Source organism: Plutella xylostella, chromosome 25 (assembly GCF_932276165.1).
Source record: "Plutella xylostella chromosome 25, ilPluXylo3.1, whole genome shotgun sequence".
In the NCBI taxonomy this organism is placed as follows: Eukaryota; Metazoa; Arthropoda; class Insecta; order Lepidoptera; family Plutellidae; genus Plutella; species Plutella xylostella.
In genome coordinates, this window is record NC_064005.1 from 7,624,041 (window position 1) to 7,645,587 (window position 21,547).

At 40.1% G+C, this 21,547-nt stretch overlaps 1 protein-coding gene across 7 annotated transcripts in view; it reads right to left on the minus strand.

Annotated features, from left to right (window-relative positions):
• Nucleotides 1–1,205: 1,205 nt before the first annotated feature.
• Nucleotides 1,206–21,547, minus strand: part of LOC105391628 (zinc finger protein Xfin) — a 53,707-nt gene continuing 33,365 nt past the window's right edge. For 3 of the 7 annotated variants that reach the window (XM_048630183.1, XM_038107373.2, XM_048630182.1), the window contains 11 exons: nt 14,456–14,581; nt 14,046–14,185; nt 13,746–13,865; nt 13,458–13,572; nt 13,337–13,371; nt 4,498–4,612; nt 3,765–3,837; nt 3,356–3,486; nt 2,804–2,884; nt 2,487–2,566; nt 1,206–1,446 (listed from right to left, as the gene is read on the minus strand). In XM_048630183.1, coding sequence (XP_048486140.1) covers nt 1,228–1,446; nt 2,487–2,566; nt 2,804–2,884; nt 3,356–3,486; nt 3,765–3,837; nt 4,498–4,612; nt 13,337–13,371; nt 13,458–13,572; nt 13,746–13,865; nt 14,046–14,185; nt 14,456–14,581 — 1,235 coding nt within the window. In that variant the 3' untranslated portion in view covers nt 1,206–1,227. Of the gene's footprint in view, nt 1,447–2,486; nt 2,567–2,803; nt 2,885–3,355; nt 3,487–3,764; nt 3,838–4,497; nt 4,613–13,336; nt 13,372–13,457; nt 13,573–13,745; nt 13,866–14,045; nt 14,186–14,455; nt 14,582–20,132; nt 20,193–20,279; nt 20,534–20,773; nt 21,001–21,547 lie in introns of those variants that run through there. The other 4 variants (XM_048630181.1, XM_011563133.3, XM_048630184.1 and 1 more) reach the window with 4 other exon arrangements.

Here is a 21,547-nt window from a genome sequence, read left to right on the forward strand (position 1 = left end):
AAAATAAATACTACACTGGCTGTAAGTTATTATTCTGAGCTCATCTTGGACTATTGCTTATCTGTGTAGACGCAGATTATATTGTAACACATACATAAACGATAGACAATAGGCTATGTATGATTTTTTTTAAGAACTCTCATAATTTTTCTGATGATAGGAATAACCCTCCGTATCATCCTAAAAAAAACTCAGATTTTTCATATGCGTTAGTAATTTTATAAAAATAAAAACATTTCAAGTTGAACAAAACGGGGATATGATGGCACTTCAGGACTTTTTCCATTGTCTTTATCAAAATATATGGGCAATAAAAAAATAAAAATGACAGGCGTCACATCACTTCATGCCTTGTCCCCGTTCACTATTGCCCGCAAAGGGGACAACGGAACGAAAATATAATGACGTCCCGTTGTCCCCGTAACGGGGACACAGTTACGGGGACAACGGGACTACAGGATACCTAATAGTTAACTAATGTCTGCTAGCAAACAAATTTAATGGCAACATTTTTCTCTATTTATTTTGGTATTTTACTGCATGTGTGGATGGTTGTACCTAGTGCCTATTTGCCCGTACGACGAAATTACACGGTCACTGATGATGTAGGATAGAACCTGCACTACACAGTACACACTATTCAAAATTAAACATTGCAATGCAAACTAAGCTTGGCGCTAGACCAGGGCGAGATGTTTTAATATAAAGTGATTTATATTTTACTAGCTGCTCCCGCGAGCTTCGCTTCGCCTTATAAAGTTTTCCCGTGGGAATTCCGGGATAAAAAGTATCCTATGTTCTTTCTCAGGGTCTAGATCATATGTGTACCAAATTTCATTCAAATCCTTCCAGTAGTTTTGGCATGAAAGAGTAACATACAGACACACAGTTACTTTCGCATTTATAATATTAGTTAGGATTCTATGGTAAATTAACTACATTTTTTTGTGAATATCTATTTTTATTGTGTTGCCACTTGACAGGTAGTCCTCTATCAAGCGGCAACAGTAACATAACCTTCTACGTTGTCTGCCCTCATACGTCACCCGACGTCGCAACCACGCTAACAAAATAAACGTATATAGGTAAAGTAATTATAATTCCAAATTACATGGTCAATTCGTCAGTGGTTCTGAATCGCAATACCTATACTATGAGTACATTGCACACATGCGTCGCCATGAAACGAGAAAAGAAAACGACCATTAGTTTGAATACTTCTATTCACTACCATAACATATCACATTCAACATTTTCAGGTTCTTCGGGTGGTAATTGTTCGCTAGCGGTAGGCAGTGTGACGTCATCCCCCCCGCCCCCCGCGTCCGCCACCACGGCGGTGATGTTGTGCTCAGTCTTGTAATGCTCCAGTAAGTTCGCAATTTCATCAAATCGACTTTCGCACACTTCACACTGCATAGTTAGACGGCGCATTTGTTGTTGTTTCTGGAAATAAAAGAAAAATACATTTAATCATTGGGCCATGATCTGAGGGAGAGATAGCGCACGAGGTGAAGGGAGCCGCTTCAGGAGAGAACAGTGTCTTACAAAAAGTAAAATACTTACAGATCTTATTCACAATAAGACCACAATACAAACCAAAACAGTATTTGTATCGACAGATCTAAGGAGAGGTGTTTCTAAATTTGGTGCGTCATTGATATAGGCAGGAGCTACATCTCTACATACTATACTTAAAGCAAAGTCGAGTAAGTATTTCTGTATCTATGTATGTGTCGCAGGCATCTGGTTTAATCTCCTGTTTGATTGAACCGCTAGCCCGTTCATTGGATGACGCTACTCAGTTGTATGACTAGGCCGAACGTTGATTGTACAAGCGTCACAAAACGTCCAACTAGTTAGCGAACTTAAAATCAGTCAGGTGGTAAATAAAACAAATATGGCGTCTAACAGCTAACAGCTGACACAAAAAGCACTTGTATTGTTATTTTTTGCAAATAAATTAGCTTTAAAGTGCGTTATTTATGTTAAAATACTGTGACAACATGGATTTACCTATTATTACAACGCCGGCGGATAGTTTCAAAGAAAAAAATGTGCTGAAACTGGATAATTATGAACAACAATATCAAGGTATGTTTATTGTTTTTGTTTAGTTTATTTGTGAGATGAGAGCTTTGTAACATAGTCTTTTTGTTGACTCTTGTCTGGTCATGTTCATCCTAACCAGACATTACAAAGTTGCTATACTATATCCCATTTAACGACTTCGCTGAATAACGTTCAGTCAAGACGTTGGACGTTACAGTCAACCACTTGACGAGTTGTTCTTTAGTCATACAACTGAGTAGCGTCATCCAATGAACGGGCTAGCGGTTCAATCAAACAGGATATTAAACCAGATGCCTGCGACATATGCATTCTTAGATCTGTGTCTTAGACCTATGAATAAGCTGCCCCCATTTATGACATTAGTAAGGTAATAATATATATGGGTAAGATAGATGCCAATATGTTTTACTTACTCTGAACGGGGCTTTTCTTTTTCTTACTCTATTCTTGTTGAAGTGGCGACTCGCCATGTGATTTTCATACCTATCTTTTTCTGTAACAAATAGTTCAGCTGTATTAAAACACAATTTGATAGCGTTAGGGTATGTGCACACTATCGCAAAACCATTGAAGGAAACAAAAACTTTGACAGGGTTCCACCGGATAACCAATTGTATTAATGGATGTATTAATTCTTACCTATAATTCAATAAATAAAATTAATAAATAAATTTGGAAAACTCATATAATAGGTACTTTAGTGATCAATTGTATCTTGTGTATAAGTTACCTTCAAAAGCTCTGTGACATAGAGAACATCTATAAGGAGTCGTATCGCCATGTTCTTCCTTCAGATGATTGAAGTAAGAGTCTGAAAAATAAAAACAAATACTTGAGATAAAATGTTGCGGATATAGAATTTTATGAATGTATTGGCCACCAGTAAGTACCGAATTTATAAATTTAAACAGATTATCTGATATATGGGGAGTTATAGATCGCATCCAGTGGTGTGCTTTAGGAGGGTACGTCTAGCAGAGGACAGCTATAGGCTATTGAGGATGATCTAATATGTACCTACGCAATGTTTGTATGGCAATCCACACACTTGACCGCGCACCGCAGGGGTTGGCGGATTATCATTGTATGCAAAAATTACAGTTTATATGTATAGAAAAAACGCCCGCAGACACTGCCGCCGCCTCACCGCGCGGAAATTTACTTTGTTAAAATCCGCAATCCACGTGGTGAGGCCGTGCATGTGTGAATCGTATCCTAGTTTTGAATAAATAGCATGTGTGTTATTCTGTTGGTGGATGTGGATTGTAGATGTTACACTGACCGCGGGTGGAGAAGCGGCGCTGGCACGGGGCGCAGGCGGGGCGGCGCTGGCCCCCGTGCTGCACCCGCAGGTGGCGCAGCCAGAACGCCTTCACCATAAACCCGCCGCCACACATTTTACACTCGTAGTCCCTGTAACACACACATTCAACATTATTAAAGTTAATTACAGTAAAAACATTTCTTTTATGTAGTTTCAAGCCTACACAATTCACAACCTGTTACAGATATGTGAATATTACATATTTTACATATACATTGGTACATTGTGAAATAAAAATACACATGCACAATGAAATAGGTATCTAACCTACATGAACAGACAGAATCAATTAAAATTTCGGTAAACAAGAAATTGGATAACTGAGAGTTACCTGTGCTAATTATTTATCAATGTAATGCAAACTCACATGGGAAGTACCCCTTCTCTTTTCAAGTGTCGTCTTTCGTGTTTGAAAATAGAACTGCGACTTAGCACCTTCCCTGAAATAACACAGTTTCGCATTAGATTTACACTCTGGCAAACCAATAAGCTGCTTATCCGCTAGAGGAAACTCAGGTCGAGCAGCCTCAACTTGAAACACGCAGCCTCAGCTTGATACGCAACGTGTGCAATTTAAACGACCGCCTCCATCAAATGCACGGCTCGGACTGAGGCTCCGTTGAGCACGGTAAAGTAAAAAAAACCGACAAAATATGGGTCGGCACACGGCGACGAATATTCCTCGAGTCGCGGCGAGCCTCTGCCTCTAATAGATACGCAGCTATACACGACATCCCAGACTTAGGGAGTGATGAAGAAGTGTTAAAGCTGGTGCCACATTTGTATCACAAATATCCGCAGCATCAGCTAGTATAATGATCGCTAGTTTGACGTATTTACAGACATTTGTGCTAAACTGCAGTTGCAAAAAGTTGGGACCAGGACGGGGAGTGGGGCTCGCTCGGTGGCTATGTGAGACGAGAATGGGATAAAAGACTTGCGACGCATGAGCTATTTTCTTGAGTAAGAGGTATCCTGATTAACCACAGGTACGAGAGGACTCGCGTCGCACGGCCTCGTTCCTGATTGGCCCTTGCCCGCCCACCCTCGCTCGTGATTGGCACGCGCCCGTCCCGCTGGCTGCTGATTGGTTGACTCACCGCAGTAGCGGCACACGTAGGGCTCCTCGACGCGCCCGTGCACCTCATGACGGTGCTTGTTCAGCTTCGCCATTGTTTTAAATTTCTCGTTGCATAAAGTGCAAAAATGCTTTGCCTGAAAATTAAATAATGAAGTAAATTAGAGAAGTACTTAATAAAGAACACATATATCATGAACAGTAATACTTAGTCAAAATCGAAGGTTATGTCTGTGTGAGCCACTCACACATTGTTAGAGATTATGTGCTGACAGCGCTTGCATGCGCGCCCTCAATTTGGGTAATTCTTGACATCATTGTAAGTATTTTATACATTTAAGTTTTTAGTGCATTATAGACCATTGAACATATCAGTTCGTTCTTATTTGACAACCTTTTGCACTCAAATCTGACACCTTTAGGGCTTGACCGTAACAACAGCCCGAACATTGGTCCTTCGAGCGATCGAACTAGACCTCGCGGTAATTTCGGAAAACGTGTTTAAGGACGGTTAAATTCGTTGTTAAGAACTATCGGCGCGGTTTAGTTCTGAACTAGCTACCTATCACGGATTGCAGTGCAGTGAAACATTGACAGTAAAGTGACATATCATAGAAATCAAACAGATTTCTATTGACACAGTGCTTTTGTGCTTTATTTTGACATTTTATAACGGGAGGCGATTAAAGTCTACCGGGTACAGGACTTGTGAGAGGCCAGGCAGGCTTCCACGGACAGCAACTTTGAGGCCACGTCGGCTACAATCTGACATTCTACCTTCGACGACTCAGCGGCAGTACTTCAGACGTTAAGGAGAGTAGGACATCTATCCACTCCATATATCCAAGTAAGATCTTTCCAATTCTTAAGTCATAAATATGGAGGCGGTCCTAGCTAAACAGAAGGAGCTGATCGCGGACATCACGAAGGTACGTGACAACTTTAAAAAGGATAGTAGTCTACGCAAGACGCCAGAGTATCTCAAGAAAAGGCTAGAAACTCTCGAGAGACTCTGGGAAGAATTCCAGAGTGCCCACAATCTACTTGACACTTACACTGACAGGGCACACGAATATTTTAGCCGTGACATATACGCTACAACCAAATCCCTCTATGAGGAGGTAAAGATGTTAATAACATCAAGCGGCAATTCGGACAAGCGCGATATACAGATGAGCACATCGCAAGCATCCCGAAATGTTTCGGAATTAATGCAACAGCAGCAGACCAACTACAGAGCATTTAAAAGGTTAGTAGACGGGCTGGTGATTGACAACATTGAAGACAAGTGGGAGATTGATCATGAGATTCGCAACTTACAATTGAGATGGAATCACATTGACAGTTTACATTTACAAATTGACAACGTTATTCAAGGTGCAGATCATGGCTACGAGCAAGAGTTTTTGGCATACGAACGAACGTACAAACAGACGAAAAGGGAGTTGAATAAGAAACTTGGGGCAATGATTCACCAGCATCAGGCTACTCCACAGGCGGAGATACCTAAGTTCTCAGGAGACTACACGCAGTGGCCTACTTTCCTCGACCTGTTCAGGGGAGCCATACACGAGCACCCTGGACTATCAAAGGCACAGAAGATGCAACATCTGAAGGGGAAACTACGTGGGGAAGCTGAACGGCTTATCCAGCATCTCCATGTATCGTCTGACAATTATGACACAGCGTGGGAAATAATCAACCACAGGTACAATAATGAGCAGATCTTATTCACCAAACACATCGAAACATTTTTAAACCAGCCGGCTATACAAAAACAGAACTCCTCTGACCTTAAAAAACTACACGACACTACCCTGGAATCCATATACGCTATCCGCAACTTAGGCGTCGATATAACATCGTGGGACCCCTTGCTTGTTCACTTGCTAGCAAAGAAGCTGGACCCATTGACATACAGTGATTACATGGAGTCACGCCGTTCACCGCGTGACTTACCCACGTTCGACGAATTTATGGGATTCTTGGAGGCAAAGTTTACGGCGTTAGAACCTATAAATAAGAAGGAGAGGAATGAGACAGCATCATCTATCAAGCCAACGCAACAGATGCCACAGCGAGAGAAATTTGACAAGATGAATAAACCGGCTAGTAACCGATTTAACTATACCTACAATTCACATCCTGTAGTATTGAAATGTGGCATATGCAAGACCAACTCTCATGCAATTTTTCAATGTAGGACATTTCGCAATATGGCACCATACATGAAGCTACAAACAATTAAGAATCACGGAATATGCATAAATTGTCTCTATGTGCACGAAAATAATAAATGCAACTCAAATAAACGGTGTCGCGAATGTGATGAATCGCACAATACGCTATTGCATGACGCTATAAAAATGGGACAGCCGCGAGGTGCGATGAACGCCAACACGTACCAACAGCGTCAGCAAAATGCAAACCATATCGGGCACGACGATGACGCAATACTCCTTACGACTGTTCAGGTACGAGTCCAGGCCGTGGATGGAACATTTATCAATCTCCGCGGGCTTCTGGATCAGGGTTCCCAGGTGAGCTTGGTCAGTGAAAACGCAGCACAACGACTAGGGCTACCGAGACAACAATGCAATGCGGTGGTATCAGGAGTAACATCGACCACCAAGAAAGGAAAGGGAAAGATACAGTTGGTATGCAAATCTATTCACGATGAGTACACGTTTACAGCTGACGCCCTCGTTATGAATAAGGTTACTAATAACCTACCGAACCATTCGATTTCCAACCGAACTTATGAACATGTGTAACACCTACAGCTAGCCGATCCACAATTTAATATTTCCAATCCAATTGACATGCTGCTCGACGCAAAGGTTTACTCGGAGATATTAATGTCTGGACTGCTAAAAGGAGCGGTATCGGAACCTATCGCACAACAAACTAGGTTAGGGTGGATTATCTCTGGTAGGGTGACCACACTAAACTGCAACGTGGTGATCAACAACATGGACGATATTTCCGCATACTGGGAGATGGAGGACATAACTACGTCGGCCACTGAAATGACAACGCAAGATAAGTTTTGCGAAGACCTGTACGCATCGACCACAAAACGATTGCCAAGTGGAAGATATGAGGTACGCCTACCCATGAAGCCACGATTTGAACAACAACTGGGGAATTCCAAACCACAGGCTATAGCGCAATTCAAACAGCTAGAAAGGAAGCTGTCTAAAAATGACAATCTTCGTGAAGATTACAAACGCTTCATGAATGAATATCTGACATTAGGGCACATGAAAGAGTGTGTGATCAGCAACAATCCGCAATGTTTCCTACCACATCACGGGGTCCACAAACAGGACTCCACGACTACGAAACTGCGAGTCGTCTTCAACGCTTCCAATAAAACATCCTCAGGTTACAGTGTCAATGACCTCATGGAGTGCGGACCTAAATTGCAAACAGACATTCAGGGATTACTGTTACGCTGGCGAGTGCATAAATACGTCCTCACAGCAGATTGTGAGAAAATGTACCGGATGGTTTTACTTGACGAACAAGATCAACAGCTGCAGAAGATAATCTGGCGCGAGAATCCACAGAAGGCCATAAAGGAATATCACCTCTGTACTTTAACCTATGGGATGAAGGCCAGCCCATATTTGGCTATCAGAACCCTACAGCAGGTCGCTAAGGATGACATGGAAAAGTACCCCCTCGCCGCTAAGATAATACTGCATGATAAGGATTTATATGTGGACGACTTACTAACTGGCAGTAACACCATAGAACAGGCGCAAATGATTCAGCAAGAATTGATCCAGCTGTTGCGAGGCGGAGGATTTAACCTGAGGAAATGGTCCAGCAATAGTCCATCACTTCTAAAGGACCTGTCGGTAGATCAACTCAACGCAACCACCATTGATTTTAAAAATGCAGACTCAACTAAAGCCCTAGGATTACAATGGAACGCAGCCTCTGACACTTTCACGTTTAAATACGACTACGCGTCCATTGAAATGACAAAACCGCTCACAAAGCGACGATTGCTATCTGTTATATCCAAGGTTTTCGACCCGCTTGGATGGCTAGCTCCGATTTCAATAAAAACCAAACTATTATTTCAGTCTGTGTGGGCTAGTGGGATTGAATGGGATGACACAGTAGAACCAAAGGTCCAGCAGGAATGGAGTTTATTGAGAGAGGACTTACTTAATCTTGACAAATTCAGCATCCAAAGATGGATTGGTGACACCAACACACCTTGTGACATACATGCTTTCTGTGATGCATCGGAGAAGGCATTTGCATGTGTGATTTACCTAAAGTCGAAAGACGAGCAAGGAAAAACAACCGTTAAACTTATCGCAGCAAAGACCAAATTAGCGCCACTCAAGAAACCGATCACATTACCAAGGCTGGAGTTATGTGGCGCGCTTTTATTAATAAAATTGCTGACAAAGATAAAAGAAGCGTTACCAAACACTGACATACCCGTCTACGGATGGTGTGATTCTAAGGTGGTGTTAGGTTGGCTGCAAGGTGAACCTACACGATGGAAGACCTTCATAGCAAACAGAGTGAAGGAAATAACTGACATTTTGCCATCAACAAACTGGAGGTATGTAAAGTCCGCTGAAAACGCCGCGGACTGTGCGACTCGAGGCCTCACTCCATCGCAGCTAGCAGAACATCCGTTGTGGTGGGAAGGACCTACGTGGCTCAAAGATGACACTCCTCCATCTGACATAAAAATTTACAGTCCTCAAATTGAGTTGAAAACTAATAAATTATGCAACGTAGTACAGACAACAGCTCCGTTGATTCTAGAACTACTGAATAAATACAGTTCAATAATAGTCATCGTTCGAATCATATGTAGAATATCACGTTTCATAACAAACACACGGAAGAAAGGTCATGGTACGCAATCATCATATTTGACAACGGGCGAAATAGAAGCCGCATACATCAGCATTATAAAGGCCGTGCAAGCATATTATTACGAGCAGGACTTATCGCGATTACATCGTAAGGAAACAGTGAGTAGTAAAAGTAGCTTGTTGGGACTAAACCCGTTCCTTGACAAAAACGGCATCATGAGAGTGGGAGGTAGATTGCACAGATCGAACTTGACAGATGTCCATAAACACCCTGTCATCATTCCTCACGATTCAAAATTGACAACCCTTCTTATGGATCAAGCACACAGAGCCACATTACACGGTGGTCCCAAGTTGACACTAGGATTTTTAAGGAATCGATGGTGGGTAATAGGAGGCACCCGAGCCGTCAAGAAATACATTCGGACGTGGGTTAAGTGCCGCCGATTTGACAACACCAAGCAAGACCAGCTCATGGCTAACTTACCAGAGCCGAGAATCACTCCCTCAAGACCTTTCACGCATACAGCGGTGGACTTCACTGGACATGTCGAGCTGAAGGTCAACAAAGGGCGAGGCGTAAAAACCACCAAGGGATACATCGCTGTATTCGTATGCCTGGCTACAAAGGCTGTGCATTTGGAACTTGTGTCTGACTTGAGCTCCGCCGCGTTCCTAGCGGCATTCAAAAGAATGTGTTCCCGAAGATCATCCCCTAAACATCTGTACAGCGACAACGCGACAAACTTTGTAGGAGCCGCCCGATCACTCAGACAAGAACACAAACAAGCACTACAACACTATATTGACAATGCCCTTTTGACTGATATCGCAGAATTAGGAGTCACGTGGCACTTCAATGCGCCAGCGTGGCCTAGTGGCAACGGACTAGCTGAAGCTGCTGTCCGTAGTATGAAGCACCATCTAAAGAGAGTACTGGGGGAACAAAAATTGACATTCGAGGAATTTACAACTCTTCTGACCCAAATCGAGGCGTGCCTCAACTCCAGACCCCTGTACGCACTCACTGAAGATGCTGATGACATTGACATTTTAACCCCAGGCCATTTCTTAGTTGGAGGGCCAATCCTGACAACAGTAGCTCCTGAAACTGACGTAAGTTGCCTAAAGACACGGTGGCAACTAACAGAAAGGATGCATCGTGACTTCTGGAAAAGATGGTCACAAGACTACCTTCATCACCTGCAAACAAGAAGCAAGTGGACGCGACCAAAGAAAAATGTGACCATCAATGACATAGTCCTTATCAAAGAGGACAACATGCCACCGTCCAAATGGGCCCTCGGGAAGGTATCAGATCTCCATCCTGGACCAGATGGACTCGTGCGCGTTGTGACTGTGAAGACAAAAGGAGGGGTATTCATGAAGAGACCCATCGTGAAACTAGTGTTCTTACCCATCAATCACGAACCTGCACCTGACACTGCGATCCTAAGTCCAAAGCAGAACGACCCTCTCCCTGTTCAACAAACCACGCGCCCGCAACGTAGGAGAAAGCGAAGACCGAATGTATTACTATCCGCTCTACTACTCTTCATGTCTTTGATCACGCCGACCATACAACACGACTTCTTGGACACACCATTGAATAATAGCAACACGCTTTATTTTGACAAAATAGCTGACCTAGGGATTATTCAAGATCACTGGAAGATCATCGTATACTACAATATGACAGCATACTGGCAAAGTGTATCGGATGTCAGTAATTACATACAACATCTGTCCAGCCTATGCAAAAAGGAACCAACATTCAGTGTAATTGCCAATCAGTTCGAACATGAACTAAGGGAACTCGTGCACTACAACAATTTGCTGACGAATCCACCTCCGAATCGCAAGAAGCGAGGCCTAATAAATGGCGTCGGATACGTGGCGAACTCACTCTTCGGCGTACTGGATGACAGATTCGCGCAAAAATATGAGCAAGACATTGCCGCTATTAGTCAAAAAGAGAACCACCTACTAAATCTTTTTAAAAATCAAACCTCCATTCTTGAAGCTGAAAATAACATTCTCAAGCGAAATGAAAAGGTGATGAATAAACAGTTCGCCATCATTAATCAACAATTAAAAAACATTTCGGAAGAAGTACATCAGTCGAAAAGGATCAACGAAAACGTACTAGAAGCATTTTACATTATCTCTTCGGCTATATCAATTGATGTCATTATGTCCAACCTCCGACGGACCCAAGATACCCTCATTGACACCGTCACCAATATCTACTATGGCCGTCTGGATGTTCATTTACTCTCACCTGAACAAATTCAAGAACAGCTGAACATTATCTCGGGTCAGCTGCAAGAAGACCTGATGATTCCAGCCAAAGACATCAAAGATTTATATAGCTTATTGCATATCCAAGCCAGAGTAACTAAAAAGTACCTTATCATGGAGATTCGCTTACCTCTTCTGAACCATGATCATTTTGAGCTCGACTGTGCCATATCAATCCCACAAAAACAAGGTGACCGCACTATATATACAATCGCTCAAACCAAGTACGTAGCTGTCAATGTGAGAAAAGATACTTTAATGCCAATGACCGAATATGATTTACAATCCTGCATTAAACAATCGGATGTAAAGTTACTATGCCCACTAAATAGCCCTATTTACAATATTAAATCCCATGATACAATATGTGACACTCGGGTATCAATAAATGACAAAAACTTGAAATTTTGTAAAACCGAAACACTTAGTTGCATTAATAAGTGGATCAAATTGCACGCTCGGGATTCTTGGTTGTACTCGTGTTGCGAAGAATGCGTGATCCGCATTATGTGCCCAGCTGGAGTGACGACAAAACGCTTACGCGGCAGCGGAGTCATTGCACTAGGTCGAGGCTGTGTTGTGAAAGGGGATACGTTTACGATACATGCCCACTATGACTTCGTCGATCAGATGTTCATACAACAAACCGCGGAATCAGCAAGGCCATTCATTACATCACCGATTAATGACATTATAAACTCCTCAATTCCGAAAGATATTTTAACTATAGAAGATCACGCTCAACTGTACGAGGACATCAAACAGAAACTGGAAACTCTGAAGTCTCAATCTTCAATCGAGTTTCCCGATGACAACATTCCGCATCACATCATCAATTATAGTATCTCGTCGTTGATGATTACTGTGATATTGCTACTCGCCGTATACAAGGTAAAGCAGAGATGCCAGCGCAGACCCAGGACGCGAGGGCCCCGGGAGGAAGCAGCCATCGAGATGACATGCCGACCACGCCACGGAGTGAGTCAGTGTAGTGTAATCGATGAGGTAGTGTCAAATCGTAAGGTAGCCTCACGAGTGCAGTGCGGTTCGGTAAATGAGGTAGTGCCCAATCGTAAAGTAGCCTCACCGGTGAAGTGCTCAGAACTTTCAAAGTCTGTAACAAGCCTCGCTGCAAGCGCTGTGACATTTGATTAATTTTAGTTTTCATTTAATTTCATATCCATTTGACATTCTTACGCGTAGTTCCTTCTACTAACCTGCACCCACCATTGTATTTGCACCATTACTAAAATTACAATGTTACAATGAAATATTTAAGAGTAATGTTGCCTTTATCTTACATAAATCATTTTGTTTCTTTTTCTTGGGGTGGCAGTATGTGTGAGCCACTCACACATTGTTAGAGATTATGTGCTGACAGCGCTTGCATGCGCGCCCTCAATTTGGGTAATTCTTGACATCATTGTAAGTATTTTATACATTTAAGTTTTTAGTGCATTATAGACCATTGAACATATCAGTTCGTTCTTATTTGACAACCTTTTGCACTCAAATCTGACACCTTTAGGGCTTGACCGTAACAACAGCCCGAACAATGTCGTTTTATTCATCGTATACCAATATAAATTTTTCGATAATCGAATTCGAATATTCAATACCAAAAACTACAGTCAGTTCGAATGGGACCTTTGTCTTTGAATGGAAAAGGAGCCTTAGAGCCTTAGACCCATAACAAGCCAAACATACCTTTTCAAATTCAAATGGTAACTCAGGCAGTGAATCTGCAAAACAAAGTCTTTTTTAGAATTAGGTATAAATTTGAAGATAATAATAAAAAGAACCATACCCTGTAAGAATGTGAACTAACCGTCATCGGATAAATTATCAGACCTCTGTAGAGTATCTTGAACATCTTCCATCGCGTGTTGCTCATTTTGTGTCGGTTCTGTGATTTCATTTTGTGACCCGTCAGTACATTGACCCTGCAAACATACGAGAAGAACATAAGACACAGTGTGACACCACGCTGACCACCAAGAGAACTGTTGTGTAACCATTTAGCTGGCAACCTTAAATTTCGTTACAAGTGCGTGCGTGTATGTGTGTGTGTGTGTGTGTGTGTGTGTGTGTGTGTGTGTGTGTGTGTGTGCGGTACCTGCAGCAGGCGCGCCAGGTGCCGGGTCGCGGCGCGCACGGTGCGCTGCAGGGAGTGCGCGGAGGACACGCGCGCCGCGCAGTCGCCGCACGCCTGCGCCGGCACGTCGCCCGCCCGCACCTGCACACAAACCACACAATATCGCTTATGACTCATTCACACCAAAGAAATAGATATACATGATTCTTATTTTAAAATCACAGGTTAACAAAAAATATGATACCATCAAATTCCAGCCTAAAATAGATTACGATTTCGGGAAATATGGGAAATAATCACAATAGGTAACGGTATCGTTACCTCCAAACTGAAGAGATCCATCAACATTTCCTCAAGTCCCGAGCCCCGTAGCGGCGCCAGTGAGCCTTCCCGAGACAGACAGAGATGGCAGCACTGCTCTAGGTCATCCACCCTGCTCACTTTTGCCATGTTTTCTGCTGCTGAAGATAATAATAGCAGAATTAGACCACAGAAGACTTCAAATATAACTCTTTTGCATACTAAAAAATGTGCAAATTGAACTATGAAAAAATAATGTATACCTACAGACCTATGTTTCAAGCTTTTTCTTTTTTTATAGTAAATTAGAACTTAAGTCAGGATTTGGGATTCCGAAATTCGACATTGATGACCTTGTAGGTTGAATCTTGGAAAATCACTCGAGATCTTAGCGGAATCCCTACAAGATCTTTATTGCATTCCCTACTTACGAGCATCTTTAACAGCATCCGTCTTAGCATCAAGTTCGTCGATGTCCGGCTTCTGCTCTCCTTCCTCAGACTGGTCGTGCAACGGGTCTGCCCTCGAGTCTTCTGTATCACATACTGGACTTGTTTCTGAAACAAAAAAGCCTGTTGAGATAGAATTTTTAAGGTTCCAATGAGGAATTTTCCACCATAGACAAAAACCGATTATATTGAAACCTCATACTCAAAAGCACTGCATTTTTTATTGGTTTAATTGACCGGCACTGAATTCTAGTCATTTATCAATACAAAAATCCTATGGATGTGAATTCAACCATATGCGATAACTATACCTACTACATGGCTGTTATTTTATTAAATAAATAAGTAGGTGAGTACTAGATCGGTGTTGGTCCCCAAATTTCCTTTACATATTGCCCTATAACTCACTTCACTTTGAAAGTGAAGTGAGTTATAGGGCAATATGACGACCGAATGGCGTAGTGGTTAGTGACCCTGACTACTGAGCCGAAGGTCCCGGGTTCGATTCCCGGCTGGGGCAGATATTTGTTTAAAGACAGATATTTGTACTCGGGTCTTGGGTGTTGATATTTATATTTAGTATCTATCTATCTATGTATTTGTGTAGATATATCAGCTGTCCGACACCCATAACACAGGTTCTGCCTAGCTTGGGGTCGGATGGCCGTGTGTGATATGTCCCCACATATTTATTTATTTATTTAAGTTTCGCCAATGGCAGATGTCGAAATACGAGAGTGCAAAAAATCAATTTCTTCGGATAATGCAAGGTATCTGTTATAAATTCTGCAATCGTTTCGTATTAGTAAGTGACTTAAACTGCGCAATAGGATAGAAATCATTTTATTATTATGATCTTAACAAAGCCAAAAAGAATCAGCAGTAGATAGTATGACAGTCTTCACAAATTTACATAAATGTCCTTTATGTAAAATGTATTGGCTATATTTTAGCCTTTTTTACAGCTAATTGCTATATTGCCCCACTTATGCTTCTGTCACATAGATATTATGATGTTTAAAAAACAATATAATATGAAGTGTTGTAGTGACGCAGCGTGTTTTGAAACTATACAAGGCCAAAACGCAGAGGGTGGGACTGCTCGCGTATATTTTCAAATTAAAATGGTGCCATGATTTACTTGAAAGTATACAAGGCCATTACGCACTAATCGCGTATATTTTCAAGTAAGTTGGACCAAAATTATGGCTTGAAAATATACTGCAGCAGTTACCACTGCGTACTAATCGTGTATATTTTCAAGTGCCAAGCGGCAATGCGAGCACTTGAAACTATACGTGATTAGTTACCAGGTAGCCCTTTTTAATTGTTGCTCTCTCTTTCTTTCATGCGAAATAGAAATAAGTCTATTGCTTTCTAAACATTTCGTCATCATTCCGCACTTGGCATTGTTTTCGTAACGTGTTTTTTGTTTACATCGTACAGTTAAAAAGTAAATTGATTTAAATTAAACTGTAGAACTGATAATAGTGAAAATAATCTCAGAATAGGGTGTAGAACCATTCATAAAAGATAATTACGGTGAATTCAAAACTTGATGAAAAATATGTCTGTAATAAGTCTATATACCTGCTACACTCATGAGCAATGAATAAGTCCAAGTAGCAAAAAGTCAACACCAAATTACCCCAATTTTTTAGGGTTCCGTAGCCAAAATGGCAAAAACGGAACCCTTATAGTTTCGTCATGTCCGTCTGTCCGTCTGTTCGTCTGTCACAGCCGATTTACTCGGAAACTATAAGTACTACAGTGATGAAATTTGATGGGAATATGTGTTGTATGAACCGCTACAAAAATATGACACTAAATAGTAAAAAAAAGAATTGGGGGTGGGGCCCCCCATACATGTAACTGAGGGATGAAATTTTTTTTTTCGATGTACATACCCGTGTGGGGTATCAATGGAAAGGTCTTTTAAAATGATATAAAGTTTTCTAAAAAACATTTTTCTTAAAGTGAACGGTTTTTGAGATATCAGCTCTCAAAGTCGTAAAAAGTATGTCCCCCCCCCTCTATTTTTATAACTACGGGGTATAAAATTCTAAAAAAAATAGAGGTGATGCATGCTAATTAACTCTTTCAACGATTTTTGGTTTGATCAAAGTATCTCTTATAGTTTTTGAGATAGGTTGATTTAACTGTAATTTTGGTTATTATATTTGCTGCTACGGAACCCTTTGTGCGCGAGCCCGACTCGCACTTGGCCGGTTTTTAAAACATTTAATTTAGAATTTGATAATCAGGAGCTATCTACACTGGACTTTTTTCATTGCTCGTGAGTTTAGTAAGTAGGTATTAATTACACTTAATTCATATAAATAATAATATATTAGTATTCTTACTTGCAAGTAAGATTGCTATAAATATCAATTTATCAATCAAATACGAGCTTGTTCATCTTTATTTATTAACATTCTATAGGTATGACAGGCAGAAGAAGTAAATTGTAGTCATGTACATTTACCGAAATAGTTAAGTAAATCAGAATGAGCATGTAGGTATAAATTATATGCGACAAGTATGCCAATCAAGCAATGTGCGTAATAGCAATGTATATTTTCAAGAACGATTCAGTAAATCCCAACTTGAAAGTATACGCGATTAGTACGCACAAATCGTGTATATTTTCAAGTAAAATATTATTTTTTTTCACTTGAAACTATACAGTGCTAGTACACTATGGGTGCGTTCTGGCCTTGTATAGTTTCAAAACACGCAGTGACGCAGGCTCCAGTGATCCATTGGATGGGTGACCCATTTGATGTGGTTCTTTTCTGGAATCTTCCATGCCATAATTTGGCAAATTATACAAAATTATTACCATGGGTTAAGCAGACAAACTTTCTTTCTGTTGATCTTTTTATAAATGTTGGTCTTACAGCAGCCAATGTTGACGGTACTGTATGTAACATTAAAAACAAAAAATACATACTAAAACCCTTACTCTCTAATTTTTAATTGAAAAGAATTCTGACATTTTATAAGTGATCCTACTAAAAAAGTTCTTTACCGAAAAAAGGAAAAATTGCGATCCATTTCTGGGCAATAATTTTTTCTTAATATTTTTATACAAAAAGATAAATCTAAATATTTACTTGCTTAAGTAAACTAATACAAAAATAATAAATATTTCAATATAATAGCTGTTCCCGCGAGCTTCGCTTCGCCTTAATAAGTTTTCCCGTGGGAATTCCGCGATAAAAAGTAACATATGAGTTAATCCAGGGTGTCAGCTAACTCCATTCCAAATTTCATTAAAATCGGTTCAGCCGTTTTGACGTGAAGAAATAACAAACATACACACGTACATACATACATACATACACACATACACTTACAAACTTTCGCATTTATAATATGAAGTAGGATCACGACTCACGACCCATGTATCGAAATAATTTTAATTGCTTTATTTTATTCTTTAGCATGGCATCACTTCCTACTAAATTCAGGGATAATAAACCTTTTTAATCAATTTCAAAAAAAGATTGTCTATTCGGTAAGTACATATATGTTCGGTATGTATGTAAGATTATTGGAACTGCACCATATTGACATATGACAATATATTAGGGCTAATAAACAAATATTCAAAATTTTATAAATGTTTATGTACCTATGTATGTTTATATGCTTGTTGGTATGTATGTTTGTCCACGCATACCTCCGAAACGATTGATCCGATTGTCACTATTCTTTTTGAGGGTTCCGTACCTCAAAAGGAAAAAAAAGAACCCTTATAGGATCACACTTTGTTGTCACCACCTTTTTTCTCGGAAACGGGTAAAGATATCAAGCTGATATTTCGTATAGATGTACATAATTATGATGAAATTAAAAGGAAAACTACCTCAGGTAATTAAGTAGACTTGTACGGAACACTCAGTGCGCGAGTCCAACTGGCTCAGTCGGGTAAGCGCCCGCTTCTCAAGCAAGAGATGCGGGTTCGAATCTCGGCGCTGACATGTAGTTAACAATGAGTTCTTTGAATTTAAGTACAATGTAATGTATACCATCGCTCTTACGGAGAAGGAAAACATCTAGATGTGTGAACCCACCAACACCGCAGTGGACCAGCGTGGTGGGAAATGGTCCAAGCTTAGGAAGGCAGTATGGAGATGCTGGAGGCGCTTCCCCATGGCAAAGGGAGGATCCTCCGACCGTAGGAACCAAGTGTAGGTTTCATCAAAATCGGTTAGTGAGTTTTCAAGAAAGATTTTCATTCGACTTCTTTGAATGCTCGAATGCGCTCATATGTTCTCAGTCTCAGTGTAATTTGCTTCTATTTCTTGTCTACATCTTGTTATATTTGTTAAGTTTCTGTTAGGTTTTTCCTTGTTGACTTTTCGCGTTGTGATCGTTTGTTGATTTTTATAAACGTTATGGAGCCACAACCTGGCCCTTCCCGGGAAACGGCCAACTGACAGAGCACAAGAGTCAGACTTTCTCTCTCCCAGAAAAAAGCGTCCTTGTGGTTCTTTTTCGCCAAACGAAAAGACCATCATTCTAAATATTAACAAATATAATATAGAAAATTGGCCGGAAACAACTGATTGGAGTGCAAAGGAATGTGCTAAAAAGACTTCCGAGATGATTGGCGTGAGTCTGTCAAGTATCTATAAAATTATCAAAGAATATAAACACAAAAGAGTTTCAGAAACCGAAAAAGAGTGGTCCGCAACTATCTTTCATACATTTTGATGACTTTACTTTTACGACAATTCGACGAAAGGTTCACGCGTTTTTCTACAGGAACGAAATTCCGACTATTGCAAATTTTTCACCTCTATTCAAATACGAACGCAACATCGGCCTGACATCGGCGTACTACGGCTACCGTTTCAAAAAGAATTACTAGTTGTTTTTAGATATATTTTCTACGACAGCGATAATTATATAAGATAATTGAGATTATCTTTAATTGTATTTTTCACTGTTTGTGATATATTTAGGTACGGTAATTATTTCTCACCGTAGGTAAATCCCCTTTTAATTTGGAGCGCCGCACTTAATAAAATGGATACAGGGACTAAAAAAAAATTATTATAGTCCCAGATGTCCAGACTCGTATTGAAAAAGTGCCCAGCCCAAAAAGGTTTGTGATCTCTGATTTGTCTAAAATTGATAACTGTCAGAATTCCGTAAGAATACTAATAACAGTGTAGAGTATATATTCTAAAACCAGACCAATAGAATTACATAAAATAAAAATAAAACATTCTAAAATACAAATATTGAACTTGTTGAAGGAAACAATATAAATTCATGTAATTAAATGATTTAAATATACCTACTGAACAGTGGTAGCTCAGTCGGGTAAACGCCCGCTTCTCACGCCAGAGATGCGAGTTTGATCCCGGCGCTGACATGAACCAATGAGTTCTTTTAACTTAAGTACAATGTATACCATCGCTCTTACGGTGAACGAAAACATCGTGAGGAAACCTGCATATCTAGATCTAGCACATCTAGATATGTGAACCCACCAACCCGCAGTGGACCAGCGTGGTGTGGAAATGGTCCAAGCTTAGGAAGGCAGTTTAGACCTTGGGGATATGCACAAAGGTTCGAGAGAGCCAGGTGCAGGTACTTACACCCCCACAGAGAATAGAATAGAATATACCTAGTGAAAACTTACCACATTCATCAATCTTAGGAGTGCAGTAATTATGTTCAGTAGATATATCACAAGATGGCTCTGCAAAGTGTCATTCATTACATTGATGTAGTGTAGTTTCTTATAAAACAAGGCACATAGAATTTTAAATTTTCATCTAAAAAATACCTGTTATTTCAATAATAGGATCAGAAGTTATGGTTTTCTCTACATGTAGTGGAAATCCAATCAAGAGCTCATCTGCCAATGGCTCTGCAGTAAGTCCCACACAAGGAATTGATATTTTTTTCAATTGTGTTCCCTTTTTCTTAAAATGTTGTGGTAGAAAATGCTTGCCACAAATTTGTTTAAGTTGGTGTAGCTTTTCAATAGGCACATAGGCCAGATCCTCCTTACCGGTCATCTTAACCCATTGTTTACATCTGCAAACAACGTTTTTATCATTATTATTACAGTAGGATAAGGAACAGATAGAATAGATGATAAGGAACTAATTGATGGTAAATAATAATATCGATATTGATAAAAAAACATTCATGCACTATTGTTTTTATTTTGGTTATGTCAGGTTATGTTAACCCTCTAGTTATTTTATTAGATTTTAACACTTTTATTTAAATAACCTAAATCCTATGCTTTAACCTATGTAATTCTATGATTACCTTTCTTCATCCAGTGGAAATTTGGCCATGAAAATTCTCTTTTGGCCTTGTATACGACCGGCTCTTACACCGCAAATTTCACAAGTTTTATAATGCATATCAATAATATCACGTAACACTAATATCCAAACAAACACTGAACACACCTAACCACAATAATATATAAATAACTGTTAAATCCTTTATTTATGATTTAAATAATATTTTTCAAACTAAAAAGAAAGCGTAGACACACAGAGTATATGACGTGAGAGACAGAACATAGAACCACAGCAACTACCGACAGTCTGGCGAAAGACAGTCTGGGAAAAAATAAGTATGGAACGCGTACGAAAAATAATGGCGAGCACCGCTCACAGAGTACTTTTTACGCTATCATAGACATCTTTGGCTTTTGTCATCTGTCAGTGTAATAATAAATAAATATAATTATATTTTTCCACTTTTATTTTATTTCAACATTATATCATAGCACTTACGTCAACGGAAAATCTCGAGTTTGTTTTATGGATTATATTTTTGTGTTCAAATAGGAACATAACATAACGTTGAACCGAGACTTAACGTTGGTGTCATTGTGTAACACTGAAATCCTATTGTGTAAAACTGAAATTAAAGTAATACATACACTCGCACTTTTTTTTTTACTAGTTATCGATAAAAAAATATCCATAAGAAGCACATCACTATTTCAGCGGGGCTATGTTGGCAGTTTTGTACGTCATAATTTTTGTTTTGTTGGTACCCTCTGTTAGTACGGGTGAATAAAAAAAA